At 39.9% G+C, this 19,999-nt stretch overlaps 1 protein-coding gene across 1 annotated transcript in view; it reads left to right on the top strand.

Moving 5' to 3' along the window:
* Positions 1–411: 411 nt before the first annotated feature.
* Positions 412–19,999, top strand: part of YWHAZ (tyrosine 3-monooxygenase/tryptophan 5-monooxygenase activation protein zeta) — a 32,684-nt gene continuing 13,096 nt past the window's right edge. The window contains exons 1-2 of the mRNA XM_019467973.2: positions 412–717; positions 3,687–3,991. Coding sequence (XP_019323518.1) covers positions 3,698–3,991 — 294 coding nt within the window. The 5' untranslated portion in view covers positions 412–717; positions 3,687–3,697. The remainder of the gene's footprint in view (positions 718–3,686; positions 3,992–19,999) is intronic.

The raw sequence follows: 19,999 nt of genomic DNA, 5'->3' as shown, positions 1-19,999 counted from the left end.
ACTCGCGTAACCCAGCCCCCGGCCGGCCCAGGAGGCAGTTAACCACCGCGGGGCACGGAGGGCGGGGCGGACCAGGGCGCCTGGAAGGGGATGGGGGGGGGGGGGATGTGAAAGGTCCCGGATGTTGCTGAACCGGAGCCCCTTCTAGAGGGAGTGACTGGCGCAGGCGCAGAAGGGCCGCACGGAAAACCAAGGTGGGGGTGGGGAGGAATTTCCTTCTTGCTGGTTTTGAGGAAGAGTGAGCCTGGGAAGGTTGCGGGGGATCCGAGGGGAAGGCGAGGTAGGAAGGTAGTGGTGGGGGGAGGGGGAGGGGGAAAAGGAAAAGGAAGGAGCTTCCTGCCCAGGCTCACTCTCCCAAGAGCAGAGAAGTTGGGAGCTGAGCGGGCTGGGGAGGAGTGTTGGTAGCGGGAGAGGTGGTGCGCTCCGCCGCTCGCCCTCTAGCGCGGGCGGGCAGGACGCGCGCGCTAGGGAGCGGCGGTTGCACTGGGCCCCCAGAGCTGTGGGCACCAATCAACGGTTGCCATAGCAGCGTTTGACGTCATCGTGCGTGTGGTGCCCCTGCTGCCGGGGCTGGTGATTGGAGGAAACCCCGTGTCTGCGGAGCGGCTGTAGCCTGTGAGCAGCGAGATCCAGGGACAGAGTCTCAGCCTCGCCGCTGCCGCCCAGAGACTGCTGAGCCCCCGTCCGTCCGTCCGCCGCCACCCACTCCGGGCACAGGTAAGAGACCCGGCCGCCGCCGCCTCGTCCTACTCCTTCCTTTCCCAGACCAGCCTTCGGAAAGCGCGGGGGCCGTCCCCGCTCCACAGCCCCTCAGCCCCGCTCGCCCGGCGGTAGCGGCGCTGGGCTGAGGCGGAGTCTCCTCAGGCGGAGACGGGCGGCGGCTTTTCCGCTGGGTTCGGGCGGGCGGCTCGCGGCCGCCTCGGGCTGCTTGCTTCCGGATCGACGCCTTGGCCCCGATAAGCTCCGGTTCCCGGTCCCCGTCCCCCGGGTGGAATGGGCGCCCACACGCGAGATCCCCAGGGACCCGCCCGGCCTCCGGCTCCCGGGGGTGACCGAGGCTCCGCTGGGCGCGATCCGTTCCCACCCTTGCCGGCCTCCCCCCCCCCAAAGCCCCTTCCTCGTCGCCGCCCAGCCTCCCGCTTCCGCCCGAGATAATGACTCGGCGGCTGCGGGCATTGCAGTGGCGCAGGTGAGGCCGCCCCCTCCCCTCGCCGCCCTCCCCTCCCCCTGCCTCTCCCGCCCGCTCCTCGGCGCAGCCTCCGCGCCCCGCGCTGCGGCGACGGCACCCAGCCCTCCCCCACCCGGGCGGCGGCGCGGCGGCAGGGCCGGGCCTGGGGACCGGGCCGCGAGCCGAGGCTGGGCCGGAGGCGCCCGCCAGGTACGCGAGGGCGAGGCCGCCCTTCTGGCACGGGCGGGAGCCGGCTCCGGGGTGGGGCTGGCCTGGGACCCGGGGCCGAATTTCCTGGGTTCCGCGGTAGGGTGGGGGATGGGGCTGGGGTTTTTTTGTTTTGTTTTGTTTTTTTGTTTTTCCTTCGGGTGCATGGGGGCTGTGCGCCCAGGGCGGGGGATAGAGAAGAGAATGGGGAAGACGGTGGGCCGGCGTCTCGCTCGTCTGTCTGGTGGGCTTGAACCGAGGGTCCCCGTGCTCGCTTTTTAGATGGTGACCTCCTCTTCGGGCGGGTAAGGCTGAGCGTAACAGCCGGCTGTGGCCCCGCTCGCCTGGGTGTGGCTCTTGCCCCCTCCCCCACCTGCTGCAGCTGTCGGGTCCTTATAGACTAAATGAGCACCAGCGGTGTCCGGTGGCGGAGGAGACGCGGGTGGGAGAGTGGGGTGTGTCCGCCGCCCGGCCGGTCGTGGTTCCGCTTCTGCGGGCGGCGCTGGCGTCTCTGCCCCCGGGGCGGGCGGGCTGCTCCCCCCCCCCCTTCCCCGGCTCGGGCGGGGGCGCGCTGCTCCTCCCTCTTGCTCTGGTGGGGGGAATTAACACTCGGCGGTAGGTTGGGCTCCTTGACACAGATCCGCCATGACAAAGAGGGAGAATCGGGGACTTGGGCGGAGCCAAGGAGGGGTGGTTGCGGATAGCGCGGACGGAAGGATTTGCACTTTAAAGTCAAGGTCTGCCAGTGTTCGTTTCACCTCACTCGACGTCTTAACGTTGGTTAAGGGTTAAATGGGTGCGGCTAGTCTTCTCCGCAGTAAAGAGGCGAGGCCTTGGAGTACTAGTTACTGTGTGAGAAGCCCGATCCACTTCCCCTTGTACCAGAGGGGTTGGGGAGAGAAACCTTTGTACTGGTTTTTGTAATTTTTCGTTAGAAGCAGCATTAACCTAAGAGCGTTCTCGAGATCCTAGGGGGAAAATTAGTAATTTTGAGGGGTGTGGAGGGTATGTAATCATAAATTTTAAATAGTTTCGCTTTGACACGGTATCCCTTGCACCCAAGCTAGGTGATTACTTGTTCACCTTGTTCCGATTTGGCTTTAAAAAAGAAGTATTGTGGGATTTTCCTGAGAAGGTGAAGGATCTGATACCGGGTGTCAATTCTTCTAGTGACAGTGGCTCTTCTGTTCACCTTTTAATAGTGCACTTCAGGCTCTATATTTACCACTTGCTGTGGGATCAGGGTATGGTTTAGCTTCTTTCTGTGCTGTTTTAGCACGTTTCAAAAGGATATCTTTAAGGAAAAGTATAACGGGTAAGTTAAAAAAGGTCTAGGGAACTTGAAGATGAGAGAGAATTAGGTGGGAAGTTATGGTAAGGGCAGCTTGAGTGATCATATAACCAGTTAAATTTTGACTACTGGAAACAATGCAATAACTCTGCATTTAAACTAGAGCAGTGACATAAGAAACACCAATCACACTAGAAGCACTTAATAAATACATCTTAGTGCTCACATGAAGGTAAGAGTCAGGACTCATGGATGTGTTTTTAAAGCATGTATGTGTATAACAAGGTACAGGTAGATGAGGTGTTAGGGTCTGTTAGATGGCAAAGGCGAGGTTGTTTGTTTTGTATTCAAAATGCCTTAAATCAAGCAGTTTGGCCCGTTCTTCCGGAAAATTATCATGCCAAGATCAGCTGTCAAGTGTTGCAGAGATCACTGGGTTTGGGGTGGGAGTAATACCAATAAAATGTAAACTTAAATGCTTCTGACTATAACAGTAGGTATTATTAAAATGAACAGACACGAATTACATTAAGCTGACTTGAATCATGGTTCTGGAAAAATGGTAGAGGTTGTAACGTTCCTCATTGGTACTGCTTTCACTAAAGAAAAACTGCTGACTTTTGGATTACTTAGGATATTGGAAATTGGAATTGAGATTTTGGCCAAGTAAGGTAAGGGATGGATTTTAAGGTAGCCTTTTGATCAAATGTGCTTTGACTTTATGTGAAATTAGAATCTTCTGAGCAAAGATGATGTAATGCAATTTTAGTTTTGCTACATTTATGTTAATGGCTTTAAATTTGCCCCCTGAAGGCTGAGGGCATTCTCCCTTCTCCCTTCCCTTTTTTTTTTTTTCCTTCCTCTTGTCATCCTTTTGTAGGGCTGCATTAAATTCCTCATGTGAAGACTCTTCCACAGGCAATTAGGTTTGAGGTGTTAATCTAACGTTTACAAAAGGTATAATACTGAGTCTTTATTTTCATGGAAAAAATATCTGAATGTTACTTTTTTTCCCTGCAGAACATCCAGTCATGGATAAAAATGAGCTGGTGCAGAAGGCCAAGCTGGCCGAGCAGGCTGAGCGATATGATGACATGGCAGCCTGCATGAAGTCTGTAACTGAGCAAGGAGCTGAATTATCCAATGAGGAGAGGAATCTTCTCTCAGTTGCTTATAAAAATGTTGTAGGAGCCCGTAGGTCATCTTGGAGGGTCGTCTCAAGTATTGAGCAAAAGACGGAAGGTGCTGAGAAAAAACAGCAGATGGCTCGAGAATACAGAGAGAAAATTGAGACCGAGCTCAGAGATATCTGCAATGATGTACTGGTGAGAACCAAACATTCAGTCTAGCTTCACTATGATATAGGATTCCTATAATGAATATCAGGTGTTGGTCTCAACTTTTTCTTCCTTTGGTTTTTCTTTTCCTTTATAAAATTGAGCGTTCTCAATTTGGAAGTCTTCAGGGTGTCATTACTAAAAGGTTATTAAAACAGTTGTAGTTAAGCTTGTGTAAATTAAATGGAATACTGATTATCAGTCACTTCAGGTAGACTAAAAAAGACTGGTAGTATATTTTATACTAATTGAAAAGATAAAAGTATTTCTGTTGTGGTCAGGGTGTTTGTAGTAGTTCTAGAACTCATTTTCTTAAATGTACATCTGTGGATACAGGAATTTTGCATATTTTGTTTTATGTATGAGAGATGTAATAGAAGACTGATTACAGACTTAATACCCTTCCTTGGTTTAGCCAGTATAATGTAATGAATTAGCTATGCCAAAAATCATGGCTTCAGAGTTGCTTTTTGCCTCTTCTTGCATTTAAGTGTTAGAGGTCAACTTTGACAACTAGAGTAAAAAATCATGAATAACTCAAACCTGATTTTTTTCAGGTTCAGTCAAGAAGTAGTTTTAGAATTCAGTACCTATTATTTTGAAGCACTGCTTCTCTAAGAACTAAGAAGCTTAAAAGAATAGAACATAGCAATATTCCTTAACACACAAGTCTTTAATTACTAGTAGAATAGCTTTACATCCTAAATAATGAATATTTTCCTGAAATGGTACTTTTTTCATGCTGTCTTTTTTTTTTTTTTTTTTTTTTTTTTTAATTTTTTTTTAAACGTTTATTTATTATTGAGAGACAGGGAAAGACAGAGCATGAGGATGGAGGAGGGGCCCAGAGACGAGACACAGAATCCGAAATAGGCTCTAGGCTCTGAGCTGTCAGCACAGAGCCCCATGCGGGGCTCGAACCCACAAACTGCAAGATCATGACCTGAGCCAAAGTCGGATGCTTAACCGACTGAGCCACCCAGGCGCCCCAGTGCTGTCTTTTAAAGAACAATATTTTTTATCTTAGTTAACATGGGTTCACAAAATCTTCTCATGTATTATCTTTCTTCGGTGCTTTTTTGTTTTTTATTTAAAATCTTCACGTTGGTAGGTGTCATTTATTTTTAAGATGGGAAAGGAATTCCATGTTTTTATTAAGGCTAAATAACATGTTTATTTTGTGGTTTGCTAAGATAATAAGAATATTTAAAATTCAAAAATAATGTTTTTCTGTAATAAAAAAATGTGTTGGGTGTTTTCCCCCCCTTACTCTCTTTACTGACTAGTACCTGCATACATGATACTGAATTTTGTAGCTCTGGTGGTTTTCCCCCAATTATTATACCTGATAGATTAGATAATTTTTATTTTGGTTTCAAAGAGTTTGTTGGCTTAGGAGTAAAAGGGGATGTAGTAACATTTTACTTTCTACTAACAAGCTTCTTTGCTATTTCAGGTAGGTATTTGCATGTTTTCCCCATATAAGGTCTAAAAGCTCCTGTCATTGTGAGGATTTTCCTAGGAAAAGACTAGCAGTTTTAATTTTGTTTTCCTTTTGTTTCCTTACCAAGAAAAAAAAATACTGCAAAGGATCAGTGGATGAGAATAACTAGATTAATCTGTAAATACCTTCTGTTTGTCGATTATTAATGGGGTTTGATATTGGTGACTACCCATGTTATCCTTCAGAATAGTACTGGCCTCTCACCAAGCCTGAGTGAAATTTCCACCTTGAGCATATAGATAAAGCAAAGTTTAATTCCTTCACTATACAAAAGCTAAACAAAGTTTTGCTTCCAGCCTTGGTCTTTTGGTGATCTAAAAGTAGATCTTTCAGCTCTGCTCTGTTAGTGGTCTTTGCGTGGTTCATGCTTCCTAACATATAGTATGTACTCAAGTATTTGGTAAGAAAATGAACAAAAAGGCTTCTTTTGGAAAAGAGGGTAGTAGAACTAGGTCAGCAGCACTGCTAATTTTCCAAGGCCTTTTCTGTTTCATCTTGGGAAAATTCAGTATTTACAGATATTGTGGTTCTTTACAAGTAGGCCTATCATCTTTTTTCAAACAGGTCATGTTGGCTCTGGAAATAGCTTACATAAAATTCCTTTTTCCCCTTCAAATAAAATGGAAGAATAAAATACGGAAGAACTGCCATTTCTCGTAGAGAAAAAATTTTTTGATGTACTTGATGATTAGTGAAAGGTTGTTTTAATTATATTTTAAGGTCTCACATGGTAAAAAGTAATCATAATTTTTATTCTAGCTTTTTCTGAACTTTGATGTTTTGTGTTTTTTTTTTTCATTTGAGAAAAATAAGCAGGTAATCCCTTTTCAGAATTTAATGTTTTTGTTGCGGTTGCATCAGTGATGAACCAGACTTCATTGTTCTATCAAGCACCTATATGATACTGGCTAAGATCTTTTCTCATAAAAAGGAGCTAAGTTTTTCTAAAGAGCTTTTTAGTTGTTATAAAATGGTGACTTCCATTCTGGTTATATGCATTTATCAAGTGTTTAATTTATACCATTTACTAAACAAAGAGTAGCCTTGTCACTTTGTGCAAGAATTGTAGAACATTACTGTGGAAAATGGTCACAGGCATATTCTTGACAACATGGAGTTCTCTTTATGCTAGAGAACTTGGGGTTCTTCCTTGTGTTGTTAATTTGAAGTTTGCAATATGTGAACTAATGCAGTCTGCCTTTTCCTGCCAGATCTTAGACCAAAAGCTCTCTTGGTAGTCAGGCAGGGACCCAACACTAGTGATCTCTAATACCTCCTCTGCATAAACCCACAAGAAGAAGCTAAAAATTGGACAGTTTTTTCTTGAACATGAAATGACAAAATGAGGAAATCTATACTAGAAAACCCAGTTCAAGTTCAAAGAAGAATGTAGTGGTGTAAAAAGAATGCCAGGTTTTGAGTCAGACCAACCTAAAAAAAATTTTTTTTTTGTTTTGTTTATTTATTTTTGAGAAACAGAGAGAGACAGAGTGTGAGCAGCTGAGGGTCAGAGAGAGAGGGAGACACGGAACCTGAAGCAGGCTTCAGGCTCGGAGCTGTCAGCACAGAACCCAACACAGGGCTCAAACTCACGAACCACAAGATCATGACCTGAGCTGAAGTTGGACGCTTAACCGACTGAGCCACTCAGGCTCCCAGTTGAGTCAGACCAACTTTTAACCATCTAATAGTTGCAAGGCCTAAGGAAATCATGCGGTCCCTCTGAGAAAATGGAGTTCAATTAGAATGTCTACCCTGTAAGATTGTGATGGAGAATGAAATCAGGAGTCTCTTAACTAAAGAGTCTAGGAATGGGATTTAAATCCAAGAAGCCTTAAAAACTGTATTTTTGTGGGGCAGAGGGTCCATACTGACCAGTAAATTTTCTGAAGTTGTATTAAAAAATTTGAAAGCCACAGGAGTAAGACAACAGCTTATAGGAGGTGAAGCAGTAAAATCTTGAATCTAGCATTTGTAACAGTTGGCAACAGTAGGAGAGTAACAGTAATAGTTAACTCAGTTAATTTGACTGAATTCAATTTTATTAAGTTTTTCTACATTTTTATTTGCCCAGGGCACTTTTAAGGTGTGGTTGCTAGGCATTGGTTTTTATCTCCAGGCTACAGAGCTGCTATTAAGCAGCTAAGAAACCAGGTCGCTTTGGGGGCTTTCCTGGTCTGAATATCTTCATATGTGCCTTGGGCTTTGAAAACCGCTGTATGCAATTGTAGGGTGAAAATCACTACGCAGCTCATTTATTGGAATAAGTGCTTCTCAAAAGAATTCTACAGTTATACTCATCTTTACCACTTAATATATTTACATGTTTTTGTCAAAAGGCTTTTGGTATGTTCCAAAATACAAAGACCTTCTGTGGCATAGTAGATACCTACAGTCTCTTCTAGAGAGGAATACATTGGACAGAGTCTTTTCGATAATACAATATTTTTTGAAGAGTTAATCGTGATAAGCAGTAAGTATTGCACCTGGTAAGGTGTTTTATACAGTTGGGAAGTCCGAGGTGTATGATAGGGAAATGAAAGAAAATAAAAGGAAAATAGAAAGGCAGGTGTTTACTGTCTGGTGGGAAGGGGAAGAATAATCAACAACTTAAGAGCACCAGGCTACCTATCCTTTTCCAGTATAGCAGTACTTCAGTAAGAATAGAGTATGTTCAGGGCACCTGGGTGGCTCAGTCCGTTAAACATCTGACTCTTGATTTCAGGCTCAGGTCATGATCTCAGGGTTTGTGGGATCAGGCTTTGCACTGCTAAAGATTCTCTCGAGCTCTCTCTCCCTGCTCCTCCCGACTCACTTGCATGTGAGTGCTCTTTCTCTCCTCCTCCCCCTCTCTCAAATAAACTTAAAAAAGAATGGGGTGCTTTCTACCTGTTCTAGTAAGAGATAGACGTGGAGATGTTTAGTTTTAGTCATAAGATGAGCCGTGAAGATTATTATTAGTGTGTTAAAAGCAAACTGAGGAAATGATTAAAGGACTTAAAGTTGGGATTAGAGTGAAAAACGCCTGAGTTAAAATCCCAAAAGTATAGGAAGGACAGGCATACTTCTAAAATAATGATCCAACTCTTAGAATCTACCGAAGAGAAAGGAAGAAATTGTTTGCAGCCCCAGCAGAGGCATTTTGAATTAGAAAGGTGGAAAATAAGCTACTTTAGAGTTATTTATAATAGCTTACCAAGAACAATTTTGCTTTTCATTTTTTAAGAACACTCAGCTTTTTTGTTAAAGAAATCCTACTGGTAATACCTCAGTAGTGGTACAGTAGAGGCATCCTAATTGGTTAATTGAAAAGTAGTCTGCAATCATACTTGTTTTAAACCTTTGTTTTAAATGAAAATGTAGATGTTTATATGTGTTCTGTTGTCTGTTTTGAATGTGAGACCAAAACTGTTTTTTTAAGTTTTATTTATTTATTTTGGGAGAGACAGAGTGTGAGTGCGGGGAGGGGTAGAGAGAGGGAGAAAATCCCAAGTAGGCTGCACACTGTGAGAACTGTGAGATCATGACCTGAGCCGAAGCCTAGAGTTGGACGCTTAACCAACTGAGCCACCCACGTGCTCCCCATAACCTTTTCAAATACTTTGCTAACTACTCCTACAGATGAATCCTTTATAAAATACATTTTGGGTTTGCATAGTAGAGTGAGAACATAAATGTTTGATAAACAGTCAGTACAGAATCCTAGAAATGTGTAATTGTTCTAATCTTTCAGTTGTTGAACCCAGGTGATTTTTCTGTGTGTGACTCTCCTTTAAAAACTAGTTGTTCCAAAGCACTTAATTTAGTTTTCATAGTAACCTACCTTTTCACACTCGTATTTCCTAATATTTAGGTAGCATAACATTTTAAGTAATTAATAGCCAGTTTAGCGTGGTTTGGAAACAAATATTGGATTGTTCATTGGATATCTTAAACAGATACCAGTAACTGCTGGTAGAAGCTGAGGGGGATTCCAGAGAATATCTGAAAAGCCTACTATCCTCAGGCATTTAGCCCAAGTCATGGTCATTGTCCTGTTTGCTTAGCTAGGAGTGAAGAATGTAGTATAATTTAGGTTGTCAATTGAGTGAAATTTGTCTAATTCAGCACATTACGGTTTTGTAGAAGAGTTGTTGCATTCAGGATCATTCTATCAGAACATTGGGTGGAGAGAACATCGGTTCCTTTAAAATGCTTTTTCAGTAATATTGCAAGAGATGAGACTAGGAGAGATGGGTACTGGTTAGATCATACTACACTATTATACCTACTGTATATACACCTAGGATAGTGCTGTAAACTAAGGAATGGGTGACTTCAAAGGACAGGAAAAAATTTCAGCAAAGAAAATGACACCAGGGGCATATGGTTGGTACAGTCGGTTAAGCATCTGACTCTTGATCTGGCTCAGGTCGTCATCTCAAGAGTTTGTGAGGTTGAGCCCTGCATCAGGCTCTGTGCTGATGGTGCGGAGCCTGCTTGGGATTCTGTCTCTCCTTCTCTCTGCACCTCCCCCCCTCCACCCGCCTTGTTCTGTCTCTCTCTCTCAAAAAATTTTAAAAAATGACACCAAATTTTGCCTCTTAGAAGGTGGGTTGGTAGGCGAAGAAGAAAATCAGAGCTTTTATAATGTGGCAGATTTTTTGAAGATTTGATCTTTGACGGTCTGGTTCTGTTCTTTGGACTCATTTTCTCCTTTTACTAATACCAGAATAGATTCTCACTGCCTTCCATTTTATAGTTAATCATTATTTATACATTTATCTTGTTTTTATAATTGAGGCTCTAACCTATGAAAGACTTTTTTACCCCGTGAATATAGTATCTACATTCTATATAGATACTCTTTCTATATTTTCTATATATCTATGGTGGTTCAGGCACATAAAGGGAGCCCAGTATATGAAATAGTTTGGCCTTTATAATATTGAATTAAATGTTATTGGGCTATTGAGATTAATTTGACTACGTATTTTTGATCCCAAAAGTAGGCAGTCTTTGGTGCATTCACATTGAAGAATGTGTCTATGTATGAAAAAAAATTTTTTTTAAGTTTAAATTAAAGATGTTCAGATGTCAACCATGTTTTAGAAAACTTACTGTAGTCCACTGAAATTATAATAGGTATTAGAGTATTGTTTTTCCTAGAATTTCAGAGATCCCTATTGTGATTTCATCCTCATTCTTGCAGCTCTTTATTATGATGGTTTTACATTGAGAGTAAACACTGCTCTTTAGGAGATTTAGGATTGCTGTCAGTTTCAATATGTCAAAAGCTAGAGTTCATCTTTCTTTTGAAATTACCTGTCCTTTTGTCTACCTAATTTTAGCAGTTCTGTGCTGCATACAGCTCTTATATATCTGTAAAACACTGGTTTCCTTCTCTCTGACTGCTCTTTGTCAAAATCCCATACACAAAGCCTTTGGGTCTAGTTTGGTCTTAACCACTCACTGTTCCTGTTACAAACCATTGCTAATTCCCATCTTTATGGCCTGATGATTTCTGCTTCATTATGATTTAGAATTTACTTTTATCCTGTTCTTTTTTTTTTTTTTCAACTAAAGAGGATTGGCTCCATTCCTTCATTCTCCTTGAAAACAGGATAGACCATTGATGTTTATGGTATTTAATTAGATACTAAGCTTACCAATATTTTTTAGGTAGCACAGATTTGAACTGGCTTGGGAGGAATGGTGTGCTTAGCCACTGTGTCTCAACAGTTCCCAGTGTATTTGGTACATTTCTGTGCAACAGGTCATTCTTCATTTGTTCTCTCTGAATGAAAATGTGGTACCAGTTGTCATTTGTGGTTGATTTAGTTTTGCATTTTTTGGTAAGATACAATGTGTGACATAAGTACATCTTGTCAGAATTCACTAGTTATTTTCTAGTGGCTTGCCTATTTGTTTATAGCTACAGTTGGCTCTTGGGGCAACAAAGCATGAATTTATAGCTAGCTGATTAATTTATTAGCATGGTCCTATGGTATGCACATGCACATTTGTTTACATTGAGATAGATAACTAAAAGATTTCAGCATAAAAACTTTTGTCAGTTTCTTTTGACAGAATTTGTTGTGAGCATTCTTTCCTTCTCCCCTAAATGAAAATATGCTTACAGTGGGGTTAGCCATAGGCAGGATGGCAAGGTGAGAATGTAAGGACAGTCAAATGTTAATATGTAGAGTTAAGTAGACCAAAAGAAGACGGTTGACCTCCTGTATGCCTGTTCTTTTTGTTTTGTTTTGTTTTGTTTTGTTTTGTTTTTAATCTAAGAAAGACCCTGTTGGATTTAATTTGTAAGGAGTGCCCAATTTTTGTTATATTGGGATTTCATTTATTTGAATTGTTTAATGAGAAGTTAAAAACGCTTTTCAGGGGAGGTTAATTGCCTTCTTGAAAATAGCTTTTGGGATCTAGGAGTTTTTTTTTTAATTAGCAGTATTACTAAGGAACCGAAACCAGTCTGAACTGAGGGTTTCTCATCTTAATTGATTAATTACAAATGCTTTTTTGAAAAAAACCTTTTTTTTCCTTTTTTTGCTTCTTAACACGTATAATAAACACCATTCCCAGAGTTTAGAAGGACATAGACCTACTTGGACCACATTTAACAGAGGGACATTTAATGAAAATTCTACCCCAAATGCATTACTTTTAAAATGTGATTCTGTGGAATTGACAGTTGAGGGCAGCATTATGTGTAGGCAGGCTGGAGTATACTTAGAACAAGTAAGTTCTCAATTCAGTGATTTGAATTGTACTGCTGTGTTTGGAAGAGGTTTGGAAATATGACATCCCAAAGTGATCAAGCCCTTTGTTACGAATAATGACTTTTCCTTCCAGTTCCCCCTTTGGTTGTTTTCATCTGATAGAGGGGATTGTCATCAGAGTGTTAATTTAATTGGATCACAGGAATAAGACTTGAAGAATAATCTTGTGAAATTCTTCTAAAAATAAAGGAAAGCGTATACAACCTTTAAAGGATGATAGAATCTAACAGGCTATGCAGACTTTTAGGCGTTGATTTTTTTTTTTTTTTTTTTTTTTTTTAATGATTTTGGGGCAAGTTATTACATTCCTGTGACTTTCTACATCTTCAATATGGGAATGATGATAGTATCTACCTTTAGGATGTTAAGTCCTTTGCTCTTAAAAAATCTTGACAACTTAGGAAAATAGACACAAATAATATGAGAGGGGGAAGTACTTCATGTTGTTTGAATATGAAAGAACTGGTCTTCACCTCTTTTAAAAAACAGCTAACAAAATACAGTCCCACTAGGGAGTTTATACATACTATAAATCTGTGTATGTGCAAATTAAACACTGTCAAATTAGGTGTTTTAAACAAAAAGTGTTTTGTGATGGCAATACTGAGAAATGGGGCCTTGATCGGTGACTGCCCAGGTCAAGGTTGACACCAGCTAGCAGGGGAGAAGAAGGAAAGCCCCCCAAGCATAGCAGGACAGTTTTACTAGTTACCACTTAATGGTCTATAAATTCTTTTTGGTACTTTCCACCATTTACTTTTAATCATTAGGAACTACATTTTGAATATGAGGTAAAACATTGATTATCCTAAGATTATTTTGCTGGTATTAAGGATCCAAAGGCAGACAGTTCTCTGAACCTGATTTAACTTAGCATTTTTTCATACCACTTATTGTGAGTCTTTTCACCCAGTTAATATTTCAAAACATACATGCAAACTATTTTAGAACACCAGGCTTTCTATCGCTTAAGTTTTCTGCAAATTATCTGTTGATTCATTTGGAGGGAAAAAATCAGGGAGCAACTGTTGCAGCTTTCGACAGGAATTAGAATGAAATTTCAGGCTGGCTTTGACATTCCTTAAACACCAGGGATAATATATCTTGGTTTTCTCAAATTCAGTTGTTGATTTTCTAGAAGTTAAATGGTGAAGATTTGGCATGTATTTATTAATGGCAAATGTGTTCAGTTAAGTGATTGGTCAGAATCCTCTGTGATCCCCATCCTTGAAGTGAAGCAGCTCTTGTTTTTTTCATACCATATGACCTTATTCATAGGCCAACATTGCATAGAAAAGTGGATTTAAGTAGAAATGTCTGCAAATTAGTTCTTGACACCACCTGATTAGTTAGCAGTTTTGGTGGGGCACTTAACTAATTGGTTGGAAGCAACTAATGGAAATTGCAGTTGAGAGAAAAGACGCCATTCCAGCCACAAGGGGGAGTAAGAGACTAATTTCCAAATCGATGGGCCCCTATTGCAACAAAACAATCCTGCTTTCTTTTTAAAATTTTAGATCTAGGAATGATAAAAGGCTCATTTGCTCTGCAAAATAAAGTGAAAGTTTTGGGAAGACTCTCCACAAGCGAATTGTGCAAGACTAGAAATTTGAACTTACACAGTGTGCTGTAAAATTGGAGTTAAATTTCCTGTTGAAGATGTTATTAAAAATGACTTTTGCAGGGTGTTATGAGGCTTGTAATTAAATAATAAAATAAATTGGAAGTTGAACTTTAGAATCATTGGATTTTAGGCTTGGAGGAGCATCCAGCCTAGTTTTTTTTTATTATCGCAGATTAGAAACTGAAGGTCAGAGGTTAGGTTACACCATAAGCATTAATATTTTTTGTCTCTCTCTTTTTTTTTTTTTTTTTTTTTTTTGAGGGAGAGAGATAGCATGAGTGGGAGGTGGGGAGAGAGAGGGAGAAAGAATCCCAAGCAGGCTCTGTGCCATTAGCATGGAACCCACGAAGCCATGAAATCATGACTTGAGCTGAAACCAAGAGTAAACCAACTGAGCCACCCAGGCTCCCAATATTTTTTGTCTTATCATTGTATATCACCTTAGTTGTAGATTGAGACATGATGTTTACTCTGTCATAAATGTATGAATTTTTAAGAGGGATTGGGGATTGTCAGAATAATGGAAAAATTATCACTGTGCTTAGTTTCGTTAAAAACAATGACTTCAGTTTTAGACTGTATTTTAGGGTTCTGTACTTAGCTGCAAATAATGAGAATCACATTTGGAGTCCTTTGTGCCTCAATTTCCTGCCCTTTTCCCTTTTAACCACTGGCATTTTTCATTCATGATTTGTATGAAAACAGAAAATTTGTATCTTAATGTCTTCATTTGTTTTCATGGAAGAGGGCCATGGTAGTACAATTTGAAACAGAGGAGTGGGTCTTTCCCATTCACATATTTGGTGAAGTCAAGTCAAAGGCGGCTTACTCCAGGTATATTTTCAAATTGCAGTCCGTAAATATCTTATTAAAAGTTCTTTTGCTTTGATATTCTGGGGCTATTTTACTAGTTGCAAATGACATTTTATGTATAGTTATCAAGGGAAATTAAATTTAGCTCTGTTGGGATACTCAAAGAAAAGTGGGACCCTTTCCCACCCTTTATATTTTTATTTACAAATGCATCATCACTTGTTTCTTGCTGTTTCTCTCCTAAATAGAAATTTTACCAACCCAATAATAAAATTTGAAAAACATAATTGAGTATAAGAACGGTATGTGGATGGAGAGCAAACTCACTGGTATTATCATGTTCTAGAAATAGTCGCTATTAAAAAAAAGAATTTTTCCTTTAAAACTTACTTTTATGTAATAATTATAGTATTAAATAGCTAAAAGAGAAAACGATCTTATCTACATATGGTAGTTAAATTGTCTTTCTGACCAGTTATCTTATTTTTTAACTTCAATTTTGAAATAATTTCAAACCTGGAGGAAAAAATTGGAAAACAAGTATGATATATTTCCCATATATCCTTTACCTGATTTCCCCATATGTTAACATGTCCTATGACCACAGTATCATTATCAAAATCAGTATTTTATAAAATAACTGATGAAAGAAACTACATAACCTATAGAATTTATTCACAAATAGTACCACTATAACCTAATTCTTTTCCAGAATTTAATCCAGGTTCACACTTTGCATTTTATTGTCATGTCTTCTTACTCTCGTTTTTGTTTTTTTGGTTTTTTTTTTTTTTTTTTTTTTTTTTTTTTTTTTTTTTTGCGGGCGTGGGGGGCAGGCAGAGGGAGAGAAAGAATCTTAACTAGGCTCCACGCCCACCAAGGATTATCTCAACCCATCTCAAAACCTAGAGATTGTGGCCTGAGCCAAAATCAAGAGTCAGATGCTTAATCAACTGAGCCACCCAGGTGCCCCTTCTTACTCTCCTTTAATCTGAATCAGTTTTTCATTCTTTCCCTTTCATGATTTTGCCACTTTTTTTAAGACTACTGTTCCTGTTATTTTGTTGACTGTCCCTCAGTTTGGATTTGTCTAGTGAGTTCTTATTATGCAGATTGTGCATTTTAGAGAAGAATTCCTGGAAGTGATAGTCCCCTCCGGAGATAACATGATGTTGTCCTTTACTTAACCAATTATATTTACATAGGGCATTAATTTAAACAGCACCAAGGACTTCTAGAAACACCCTATGATACAAAAGTACCAAGCAGTAGAATTTTTTTAAGATAGATGCCCCATAGTGTGATTGTTTTGTCAGAGGTTATGAACTGAATGTATTTTGCTGAAGTACTTTCTAAATGGGTTATGTCAATTTTCTCATGAATGGATTACTCTTTGAAAGGGGGAAGATATCTCAGTTCTGCAACTTGTAATTTTCCTTTGAACTAGATTGTTTATTAGTTGGCTTTATGTATTGACAAGTCTATATCACAGCAATGTAATTTAAGTGCGTAGTGGCCATTCTTTAATGCTGAAATAAATATATAAACATTTTATAATGGGTTCTTGTTCATTTTTTAGAGCTTATTCTAAGGACCCATAGTCTATAAATTGACTCTCATTTAAGATAGGAAATAGTGACCTTGAATTTAAAGAAAATCTAAGGAAATCTAAGGAATAGTGGTGGTGTGGGAAGTATTCAGTATTCAGCATTAGAGAAGTTTTCCTGGGATAAAATTGGAAGGGAGAGGTTTTGAAATTAATGCTGCGGTGAGACACAGGAAGACCCTATCTCTGGTGGATTTTTGTCTCTTAGCCTACTTCAGGGTTATTACATACAAACTTGGAGCTTATCCAGAGGTCCTGGAAGCATATTAGGTTATATATGTACCTAGCCTGGCCCTTGGCTGCTGAATATAGTTGGGGCATGGACTCCCCACACAGTTGAAAATTGTATAACTGTTGACTGTACCCAAAAACTTCTTACCAGTACTGTAAACAGTCTGTTAACACATATTTTTATGTTGTATGTGTTGTACACTATATTAAAATTAGAGAAAAAAATGTTACTAAGGAAATCATGGAAAATAAATGTACAGTACTGTGAAAAATCCACTTAATAGGAGGGCCCACATGCTTCAAATCTGTGTTATTGAAGAATCAACTGTATATGTGCGTCCAGCACCCAAACGCTTGTCATTTTTGAGGAGTTTCTTAGGTCTTTAGAGAAACAGAACGTTTCTTTGCAGAATAATCATTATCTGACCTACAGTACCAAGCTTAAAAATTTGTCCTGTTTTGTCTTAACTAGAGGTTTGGTAAGATGATGAACTCTTGAGAGTCTTCAGGTTGCTGAGCTACGATTATTTCCTCCTTGACTCTCTTTTAAGATTATTCTAAGTTTCTTCTGTTATATTAAAATGAAGTTATTGAAATTACACATATGTAATAATTCAGCCTGAGGATTTAATATTTAAGGGCCTAATATGTACAAAATATGTGTTTTTAAAGAGCCTGTAAGCAGGTTAAGAATATGGAGGTATGTGTGAAGTTAAAGGTACAAAATCATAATGTTATTTTAAATTATTGCTCTGGATAATAATTTAGATGTTATAGAACATAGGATATGAAGTAAAAAATAAATGAATGAATGAAAACCTGATTTTATCCTGCCTCCTCAGAGGTAATCTCTATTAGTCCTAGTCCTTTTTGTATCCTTCTGAGAATTTATGGTGCCCGTGTAAACACTTGTGTCCTTAAAGCTTAAAGAAGACACATGAGTAGGATCATATACAAACTATTCTGGGTGCGCCTCGCTGGCTCTGTTTACTAGAGCACATGACTCTTGATCTTGGGGTTGTAAATTCAATCCCCACGTTGGGTGTAGAGATTACTTAAAATCTTTAAAAAAAAAAAACCAAAAAAAGCCCTAAAGTATTCTGTAAATTGTGCACACGCAGGCCTACACACACCTAGACTTTGGTGTTTGTCTTAGGCTTCATTCTATATTGACACATGCCTTTTTTTTTTTTTTTAATGGTTTGTAGTGTTATATGGGTGTAATAAAAAAAAAGCTAAGATATTTCCTTTAATTAAAAGCTCTTCACTAAACACTAGAAGTACAGAAAATGTAGGCCTGAGCAGAATAGTTTTGAGAATTAGCTTTAGGGAGAACATAGGATTAGAACTAGATACTGAAAGACAGATGGTATTTAGCACAGATTACTTTATTATTTATTTACTTATTATTTTTAAATGTTTTATTTACTTTTGAAAGAGAAGAGCAGGTGCGGGGCAAAGAGGGAGACAGAGGATCCAAAGCAGGCTCTGCTGGTAGCAGAGACCCTAATGTGGGGGTCGAACTTAACGAACCTGAGAGCTGAGCGATCATGACCTGAGCCAAAGTCGGATGCTTAACCAACTGAGCCACCAGGCACCCCTGTTATTTTTTTTAAGGTTTATTTTGAGAGAGAGTGAGCAAGGGAGGGGCAGAGGGAGAGAGAGAAACCCAAGCAGGCTCCGTACTGACATGGGGCTCAGTCTCACCGACCATGAAATCATGACCTGAGCTGAAATCAAGAGTTGGATGCTTAACTGACTGAGCCACCCACGTGCCCCAGCACAGATTACTTTAAATCAGTAGTTCTTAAAAGTGATCTGTGGATTGTTTTTAGAGGGGCTCCATGAGGTCACAACTATGTTCACGATAATACTAAGTCACCATTGACTCTTCACTCTGGTCATTAGCACTTATGCAAAAACGGTGGTGGCTGAAACTGCTGGTTCCAATACTAATAAAGATAGTAGTACCATATTGTGTTAGTAATTTATATGATCCTTACCATCACACATCCACTTTTTGGGAGGGGGGAAAGACCAGCTTAGCTTAATGTCCTTGAACCTGTAAAATCATTAATAGCCTTTATGTAGACCTGTTTTTAGTATTCTGTGAGGCATAATGGGAAGTATAGCAGTTATTTCCAGAAGTTTTTGTGATTATTTGAATTGTGAGCTGAATTAGCTGCCTCCTCATTTCCACCCACAGAGCACTCTTTACTTCAAAGAATGACAGACAGGCAGGCTATGGTTTTTCAAACTTAGGTATTTGGCAGACATCATCTTGAAAATGAAGAAAGTGAGCTTGTCAGTAAGGAAAGCAATTGGTATTTGTGACCAATGATACAGTTTAAGCTTTGAAGCACAAACGAGAATTTTGGAAAACTTATATCCACTTCCATGATCTTGACAGCTGTTCAAATTTTTTTAAATGTTTGTTTATTTTTGAGAGCACAAGCGGGGGAGGAACAGAGAGAGAGGGAGACACAGAATCAGAAGCAGGCTCCAGGCCCCAAGCTGTCAGCACAGAGCCTGACACAGGGCTCAAACTCACCATCCGCCAGATCATGACCTGAGCTGAAGTTGGACACTTAACCGACCGAGCCACCCAGGCGCCCCCCGATTTTTTTTAATGAGTATGAAGAGATCTCAAGACCAAAAACCTTGAAGCCGTAAATACAGGGCATTTATTGTCACTACTTAGTTTTTTCCTACCAAGTGTATCTGTTCAGAGAGAAATAATAAGTACCATGGTTGGGAGTAATAAGTTAGCATTTTTTAAACATGAGGAAATTAGATCACATAAGAGGGGAGTCTGGACTTAAGGTGGATTTCTGGGAGAGTGGTGGATTGGTTGGTTAAGGTATTTAAGTTACTATCTATAGTGCAAATACTTCCCATGGTAATTTGTTTACGTGATTAAACAGTACTTGAAAGAATAGTTGGTTGGAGAACTGTTGGTTCAGATTAAATTGTTTTATCTTCCAAAGGGTAACCTTGTGTACTAAATGCTTTCCATGTATTAATTCATTTAATCCTCAACAATCTTGTGTGTTACATCTACTAATAATATCTCCCTTTTACAGATGAGAAACCTTGAGACCCAGGGAGATTTCAGAACTTTGTCAAGGTGACGCAGCTAGTAAGCGGTGAACTGGGATTTGAATTTAGGCAGTTGGAAGTCTATTTCCATAGATTATGGCTTTACAAATCTGTTGTAAAAAGAATAAAGGAAAATGTTACTTTCCTTTGATAGGACCATCCTGTGTTTTAAAGTAAAGCTTTTTGCACGCTATTTCAACCTCTTAATAGTTACACAAATTTTAGATTCCTGAATTCAAAGTAAAGTATTAAAAAAAAGATTACAAGAGCACTAAAGCAGATTTTTGAATGTTGGGATCCTCCTACCTTATATCAGAATAGAGTGCCTGCTCTATCAGGAACTGAG

Source organism: Panthera pardus, unplaced genomic scaffold (assembly GCF_024362965.1).
Source record: "Panthera pardus isolate Hobbes unplaced genomic scaffold, ASM2436296v1 HiC_scaffold_7, whole genome shotgun sequence".
NCBI classification, from domain to species: Eukaryota; Metazoa; Chordata; class Mammalia; order Carnivora; family Felidae; genus Panthera; species Panthera pardus.
Note: the sequence above shows the minus strand (reverse complement) of the source record. Positions and strands in the feature narration are given on the sequence as shown.